General features: G+C 33.8%; 1 protein-coding gene across 2 annotated transcripts in view; it reads left to right on the top strand.

The window, feature by feature from the left end:
* The first annotated feature begins 922 nt into the window (after positions 1-922).
* Positions 923-9,243, top strand: part of LOC143255415 (uncharacterized) — a 31,957-nt gene continuing 23,636 nt past the window's right edge. Inside the window, exon 1 of one of the 2 annotated variants that reach the window (XR_013030635.1) lies at positions 923-1,010. Coding sequence is in view for 1 of the 2 variants with exons in the window: in XM_076511050.1 (XP_076367165.1) it covers positions 940-1,010 (71 nt within the window). In the remaining variant the exon portion in view is untranslated. The remainder of the gene's footprint in view (positions 1,011-9,243) is intronic. The other variant, XM_076511050.1, reaches the window with a different exon arrangement.

Genomic DNA, 9,243 nt, shown 5'->3' with positions numbered 1-9,243 from the left:
TCAAACGGTATAAATGATTATCTTCACTGCTACATTGTCTGCAACGTATCTTTGCAATTACTTTAATTTCTGTAGGAGTGATACAGTCTAGTCAGGACGAAGGCCCTCCCTCTGGCTATGGTATCATGGATAAGTTATTCCACTCAGATTGTGCTAAGTCCTTGGTCTGTTAATCTACTGTACTAATTATACCTTTATTGAGAACCTTCCATTCATACTAATTAACAAGTGATTAATGGATAAAAGCCAATAGAAAGAATGTTAAAAATTTGTATTCAGGTCATATTAAAATCTATTATTTTTTTAAATGCGGAATTTCGTTTAACTAAACTTTTACATTCACCTGGCCTGGCATGGCCTAGCGCGTTAAGGCGTGCACTTCGTAATCTGAGGGTCGCGGGTTCGCGCCCGAGTCGCGCCAAACATGCTCGCCCTCCCAGCCGTGGGGGCGTTATAATGTGACGGTCAATCCCACTTTTCGTTGGTAAAAGAGTAGCCCAAGAGTTGGTGGTGATGACTAGCTGCCTTACCTCTAGTCTTACACTGCTAAATTAGGGACGGCTAGCACAGATAGCCCTCGAGTAGCTTTGTGCGAAATTCCAAAACAAACAAACAAACAAAGCTTTAATATTTTCATACTTTACATATTAATATATACAAAGCTATTATAAATTCTAAATATAAATTAGGCCAAAACAGTGTGTTATTTAATCAGTGATGTCGAGAAAACCCACTTGTAGAGAAATATATATGTAAAAACGGCTCGTTTCGGTTGAGAAAATATTTTACGTAGAGGAGCGAACAACATTCACAGGTTCTCGATAACCGAAGAAGGTCGAAACGTTGTTCGCTCCTCTACGTAAAATATTTTCTCAACCTAAACGAGCCGTTTTTATATATATAGTGTGTTATTTACTTTTTAGTTGTTTCGTACTTAAGATGGCGCTCTATGGAGGTTATTTAGTTGGAAGGCAGGTGTCAATTTTCTGCAGTTTATTATATTTAATTAAGTAAGTATTAATTATTATAAATTATGTTTATAGTTTTAAACCTATCGACTATTTATTGATTTCAGTTCTCGGGAAATTATTACTTACTATCATACGAGTTTCAAATTTTGTTAACTTTGAAGTTGAACTTGATTTAATTTAAGCCTAAATATAAGTGAATTAACATGAACAGTATGAAAGTTATAACAAGTATTACTGCCGAGGCGTTAGCGGCTGAAAAAATTACTTTCGTTTATTTTGCTTTGTGCGAAATTCCAATACAAACAAACAAACTTTACATTCACCATCTTAATTCAACTTAATGTTATTATTACGTAATTAAAACTTTGCTTTATTTAAAACTAGAAATACTAAAAATGTTTCAATTTTCTGACGCAACAAAACACCATACCAAGATATCAGTAATTCATAAAATTTTCTTTGGGGAAGAAGCATTGGCTATACTGTAACTATTAACCACTCTGTAGAAATTGAAACGAAAATAAGCTACGTATATGGACTTATTTAAAGATACTTACGTTATAAATTGTTTATCAGTACCTGAATGCCGTACAGTTGTTGTTTTTTCTAACATAACGATAGCTAGGGCTATGTTTAATTACCGTGTACAAAATATTTTACTTTTTACTAATATGACTACAACAAATGAATGAAACAATCTATTTAGTAGCTCTTTTAACACACAGAAACACATTGACCTTTTTAATTCGCTGAAAGACAGAAATGTTAATCCTGCACATATTTCATACACTAATATAATATTTCAGAACTACAAAACTGTTCTTATGATTTTAATTGTCTTGATTTTCTCAAGAGTCCTTGTTCAGGTTGTGGAATAATTAGTGAAGAACCTAGTAGATATGGGTTAAAAATTGATGTATGTTATACGACAGTATTTATATTGTGGGTTAAAACTTGATATATGTTTACATGACAGTATTTATATCGTGGGTTAAAAGTTGATATATGTTAACAGAATAGCATTTATATCCTGAGTTAGAAGTTGATATGTTAAGACATTATTTATATCGTGGGTTAAAAGTTGATATATGTTAATACAACAGTATTTATATTGTGGGATAGAAGTTGAAAGATGTTAGCACAACAGTGTTGTTGTCATGGGGTAGAAGCTAATACATGTTAGTTAACACGACAATATTTATATCATGGGTTAGAAAGTAATATAGGTTATCATGACAGTATTTATATCGTGGGTTAAAAGTTGATATATGTTAAGAGGACAGTATTTATATCGTGGGTTAAAAGTTGATATTGGTTATCGCGAAAGTATTTATATCGTGGGTTAAAAATTGATATATGTTAACACGACAGTATTTATATCATAGGTTAGAAGTTGATACATGTTAGCACAACAGTATTTATGTCATTGGTTAGAAGCTGATATATGTTAGTTAAAACTACAGTACTTATATCGTGGGTTAAAGGTTGATATATGTTAGTTAACAGTATTTATATAATGGGTTAGAAAGTGATATAGGTTATCATGACAGTATTTATATCGTGGGTTAGAAGTTGATATATGTTAAGACGACAGGATTTCTATCATGGGTTAGAAAGTGATATAGGCTATAATAACAGTATTTATATCGTGGGTTAAAGTTAATATATGTTAAGACGACAGTACTTATATCGTGGGTTAAAAGTTGATATTGGTTATCATGACAGTATTTATATCATGGGTTAGAGGTTGATATATGTTTACACAACAGTGTTTATGTCATGGGTTAGAAGCTGATATATGTTAGTTAACACTACAGTATTTATATCGTGGGTTAAAAGTTGATATGTTAATACGACAATATTTATATCATATAAATATATATATGATATAGATATATATCAGCTTCTAACCTATGACATAAATACTGTTGTGTTAACATATATCATGGGTTAGAAGTTGATATATGTTAGCACAACAGTATTTATGTCATAGGTTAGAAGCTGATATATGTTAGTTAACACTACAGTATTTATATTGTAGGTTAAAAGTTGATATTGGTTATGATGACAGTATTTATATCATGGGTTAAAAGCTGATATATTTTAACACGATAGTATCTATATTGTGGGTTAAAAGTTGACACCTGTTAACACGACAGTATTTATATCGTGGGTTAGAATTTCATATATGTTAACACGACAGTATTTATATTGTGGGTTAGAAGCTGATATATGTTAAGACGACAGTATGTATATCATGGGTTAAAATCTGATACATGTTAACACGACAGTATTTATATCATAGGTTGAAAGTTGATATATGTAGTTAACACGACAGAATTTATATTGTCGGATAAAATCTGATATATGTTAACACGACAGTATTTATATCGTTGGTTAAAATTGATATATGTTAAGACGATAGTATTTATATCATGGATTAGAAGCTGATATATGTTAATACGACAGTATTTATATCACCCAGCCACTACGATTAGCAGCTAAACCACCTGAAACTGTGTAGTGTTTATCGACACAAATACTGCCTGCTGTGAACTTACTTTCCTTTAGTTTATGGCTTATGGATTATTACTTACAATGAGATTATTGAAAACTTATCCATTGTAAAATAATAATGTCTGTATATTAGTGACATTGTTCTATATGGTAGAGGGTGTGCCTGCTAATACTTGCTTTTTTATTTATTCGACTTTTGCATGACTAATTACGAGAAACCTATTAACGTACTGTAAGCTTGTTACTAACTGTTCTCCCTTTACGACCATCCTTTAATTATCACTAAATAATATTCGAATATATTTTTTGCTTAACACACAGTGAGAAAAGATTATTTAGAAAGTGGATACGTACTCAAAAAAAAAACAACTAAGATGTATACGCTTGCTAATATTTTGTGTGGGTAAACAAACGTCTTAATTTCCAAATCCAATCATAAAGAACGAATAAATTGATGGAACTTTGTTAAACCGGTCTAATTCATTTATCAATTAACTTCAACAATCACTTATAAATAACTTTACTGTTGTGTTTCTTTGAAAAAAGCCACACGAACTGGTTCTGTGTTTGTTACCAGGAGGACTTAACATTATACATCTCTCTTGTCAGTACCGTAAATTGCTGTTTTTTTATTTATATGTAACAAGTTTTAAAAACTTTGTCACACTCTCATTAACTTCAGTTTTATCAATCTACCTGCATCTGGATTTCACGTTATGTACTCTCTACGCACTGTTTATTTAGCGATCTCATTGTTTGTTATTTTGCTTCTTGATTCAGCCTGAACAAAGCGTGTCTTTGGTTGTTTATTATATCTTATTACTTTGATGTAGACAATGTACACCAAATTAAGCTACATAAAAACCCGATAAAACTTGATTACTCTGAGTAGAGAAAACGAAAATAGTCACTCTGTGAACTGTTTTTCTCCCAAAAGTCTTGCCTCCAAATGGCACAGCGATGTCTGTGAACTCACTCCGCTAGAAATCAAGTGTAGCTTTGTACTTAATTCCAACAATCAATTAGTCAACCAAAAATACTTTAATAATGTACTTGTGATGTGGAAACCTATAAGTTCGTTTGTTTATTTGAAAGCAAATCCACATTTAGATATCTCCTGTATCCACGGCGGGAAATCAAACCTCTAATTTTAGCGTTATAAATCCTTATGCTTACCGTTGTAGAAATGAAATAAAAACCCTATAACCCGAGCACTTTCTAAAAGTGAACCTTTCTTCTTCAGGGGCAAACTAGGAGTTTGATGTACTGGTCAACATTATTCATATCTATTCTTCCGTCATTTCAAAAGTGAATGTTGAACTTTGCTTGCGAGTGCAGCTTTTCAAATGTAAACGTGAGACCACCGAACGCTGGGACGGACGCCACCAGTTAGCAATATGTATACTTTTAACTTAACTAACATGGAGTTACTGCTGAGGGTGGGACTCTCCGAGACTGATAAAACCAGAGGGGCATCTTAAAACGGTATGTAGTAATAAAAAGGGAAATCACATTAATGTGAACCTCCACTTTAACAAGAGCTTGATCTTTATTGATTGCTTTAACCTAATTTAAATCTTTCAAAAGGGGAAAGATTTTCCCGAAACCAGTTTACACATAAATATGGGCCGAAACAAAAGAGAGAACAAACTCTTTATAAAGGTCGCCGGTGTTAAATACGGTCGCAAATATAATTAGTTAAATGCTGGCTTAGTTTATGTTATGGGATACTTTCGTGGACTGGTACAATTTACATAAAGTTATAATTGTGACAAAAATAAAAGATTTTCACGAGCGTCTAAAATTCAACTACGTTAATCTACTGTCTGTTTATTTTGTGTGTTCTGATATACATAATTTGAAACAGTCTCCTCACTATTTTAAGGGCAACGACCATTTTATATTCAAAATTTACCTGTGGAATCGAGATAGATAATGTTTATAGGCTACTGAAAATATAGTAAATTGGAATATATAATGTTTATGGCCTACTGGGGATATAATTAATAAATTGGAATAGATTATGTTTATTTACGGGCTACTGAGAACATGACAAATGGGAAAAGATATGTTTATGGGCTACTGAGGACATGATAAATTGGAATAGATAATGTTTGTGTGTTACTGAAGACATGATAAATTGGAATAGATAATGTTTATGTGTTACTGAGGACATGATAAATTGAAATAGATAATGTTTATGTATTACTGAGGATATGATAAATTGAAAGAATCTTCAAAAAAGGGACTGTAAATAGTCATTTAAAAAAAAGGTTGCACAGTGAAAGTTTGGAGACGAATCGATTGTACAATAAAAAAACAACTTTATTATAAATATATAACGTATCGACAATATTATGTTACCCCCAGGTAACAAACTTTTATTATTTTTAAAAAGTGGATTCTTCGTCATCACGAGTATGTGGTGTTATCATAAAATATTCATATCTTCTTTTCTTGTTGATTCAGATATATACATAATATTCAAGTGCCACAGCATTTAAAAACAAACTAACTCTTAAAATCCTGAATATTTACGTAATAAATTTATTCTTGAAAACCTTGTGTTATCGAACTTTCTAAAAACTAATATTGGCTTCTTTATGACTGATAAGACAAAGTAGACCTTTTAACTATGGGTTATGTATCACTTTGTCTTATCAGTCATAAAGAAGCCAATATTAGTTTTTAGAAAGTGATACGTAACCCATAGTTAAAAGGTCTTTACGTAAAACCCAAACAGTTTTTATTTATTTCAAAGTTGATATTTTCACCCATGAAAATATTAAATTAGTTAACTTGAAATGTTTTATTTTCAGCTCGATTCGTCTCTTCTGAACACCATGAGTTCATTCGTTTATGATTTTGTTTCTGTAATACAACACACTTATGAAAATAACCCATTATTAACACATTGACTTAGCGTATACTCGTACACGTTCTCATGTATTTCGTGGCCCGGCGTAGTTAGGTGGTTGGAGTGCTTGATTTGTAGTCTGAAGGTCGCAGGTTCGAATCTCCGTTCCATCAAACATGCTCTCCCTTTCATCAGTGGGGATGTTATAATGTGATACTAAATTCCACTATTCGTTGGAAAAAGAGTAATATAAAAGGCGGTGGATGGTGATGACTAAGCTACCTTCCTTTTAGTTTTTCTTTCACTGCTAAATTAGGATTGGCTGATACAGATAGCCCACGTGTAACTTAGCACAAAATTTAAACCAAATTTCAATTGTACAGTTTGGAAAAACGTTGTTTGTCTACTAACGGCATGTTTGGAATGTGGCATGGAACCCATAGGTTGCGTGGGTAATCCAATTGTTCTTCTCCGAATCCCTCCAAAGGCAGAGCAGAATTTTCTGCGGACTTGAAATGCTAAAACTCGGGTTTCGATACCCGTTGTGGGAACAGCACAGATAATTATTTGTGTAGCTTTGTACATTTACCTCAAATAATGTTTCTACCAATGGATAACCGGACTTCAACCCTGATCTCAGCTGGAACTTTATCGTTAAACGTCCAAATATTTGAAGATTGGAGGTTCAGTTTACAAGATGAAGATAGGTCTAATGGTGAACATTAGAAAAGGAGGGGGAGAATTGGAGGACAAGCCCACAGATATGTCTGATATTTAGAAATTTTTCCTTGTGCGTGTACTAACGTGTAGGTGGTGATTTTTAGGTTGTCATCGAGAAGAAAAATTAAGAAATTGAGTAGGTGTATTTGATAATTATGATATACACGAGGCCCGACATGGCCAGGTGGGTTAAGGCGTTAGACTCTTAATATGAGGGTCGCGGGTCGAATCCCCATCGCACCAAACATGATCGCCTTTTCAGTCATGGGGGCGTTCTAATTATACGGTCAATTCCACTATTCGTTGATAAAAGAGTAGCCCAAGAGTCGGCGGTGGGTGGTGATGACCAGCTGCATTCCCTCTAGTCTTACGCTGCTAAATTAGGGACGGCTAGCGCAGATAGTTTTCGTGTAGCTTTGCACGATATAAAAAAAAAAAACTGATATACACGAGGACCTTAACATCACAATAACAAATGTGAATCCACTTTATTTTATAGCCGTCACCCACTATAGCAGTCACATATTTCCCTCTTCTCTGCCACTTGGAACTGTGTTGGGTCTTACAAGGCCGTGTTTATGTATCTTGAAGAAAAAAAAACCTTCACAAGTGAATTAGTTTGGTTACATCTATATTAACAATAGAACGTTTTGAAGGCTGGTACAACACCACACTGCGATATTTGGAATCTCTTTCTAGACGGGATTTTAACTTACGAATGTGCTTGTCAGACAGATGTTTTAACAAACTAAAATACCGCAATTTTTAAACATTTTTGCGGTGTTCCTACAAAATACTAATGTAGTGAACAGTTGCATTATAATGTTTGAAGAGCTTTTCCCATAAGTGAAAAAATATGTGTGTGTTTTCTTATAGTAAAGCCACTTTGGGCTATCTGCTGAATCCATCGAAGGGAATCGAAACCCTGATTTTAGCGTTGTAAGCTCGTAGGCTATCCGCTGTACCAGCGGGGGACTGAAAGAGAAAATATAGCAATGTAAGACATAGTCACTAATAACGTTTAGGTATACATTTGATATTTTATATAAAGGAATCAAAAGAATCCAGCCCCTACCCCATTACTCCACTTCAGGGAGCTTATATTGTTGTTGTTGCTTTTGGTTTGTAGTTGAGCACAAAGTGCAAAGTGGGTCATATGTGCTGCGAGCACCGCTGGTATCGAAACCCGAATTTTAGCTTTATAAGCAATTAGACTTGTCGCTGGACCTTTGGTGAAGGTTATACTGGGGGAACAACGCAAACATAGTAAAGCGCTTTGTGTAGTTTTCACTCTATCATCTGTAGAGAATTTTGTTTGTTTTGAATTTCGCGCAAAGCTACTCGAGGGCTATCTGCGCTAGCCATTCCTAATTTAGCAGTGTAAGACTAGAGGGAAGGAAGCTGGTCATCACCACCCACCGCCAACTCTTGGGCTACTCTTTTACCAACAAATAGTGAGATTGACCGTCACATTATAACGTCCCCACGGCTGAAAGGGCGAGCATGTTTGGTGCGACCATGATTCGAACCTGCGACCCTCGGATTACGAGTCAAACGCCTTTACACCCTTGGCCATGCCAAGAAAAGTGTGAAGCTTGACTCAAAGCACATTGCACACTTCCAGTCATTTTTTGTCCATAGTTTGTCTACTGAATCCATATTTTTAGTTACATCTGAAATCGAAATGTTTCCGGAATAAATGTAGCCTAACGATAGGGCTATAACTTTACATTTACAGAAGTCAAGCAATTACATATCACATCACGTGTTCAGAAATAAATGGAGTGATTTACAAATATTTCTATTGGAAGATTTTCATATAATGGTCAGTCATTTCAAATATATCGCATTTCACGCTTAAATTCTTGGCAAGAAATTTGTTTTCTAGATGTACGTGTAAGTTAGTGTAATCTAAAGAATGTAGTAGCATACAATAAATATTTATGTCAGGATAAAAAGAAATTTTCAAGCAAGAAATAGATTGATTATGTTCCCGATTATTTATTTGAGAGAAATCTAAATGCCACTTAAAATTCATTCCTGTTATCAAAGAAGAAATGTTGTACCATATATATATATATATCGTACAACATTAACTATTTTATATATTTGCCAGTGGAGTACAAAATCAGATTGCATACAATAACAGTTGTAAGTTTATTATAAAAACGATGTGTA

Source organism: Tachypleus tridentatus, chromosome 7, assembly GCF_004210375.1.
Source record: "Tachypleus tridentatus isolate NWPU-2018 chromosome 7, ASM421037v1, whole genome shotgun sequence".
In the NCBI taxonomy this organism is placed as follows: Eukaryota; Metazoa; Arthropoda; class Merostomata; order Xiphosura; family Limulidae; genus Tachypleus; species Tachypleus tridentatus.
Note: the sequence above shows the minus strand (reverse complement) of the source record. Positions and strands in the feature narration are given on the sequence as shown.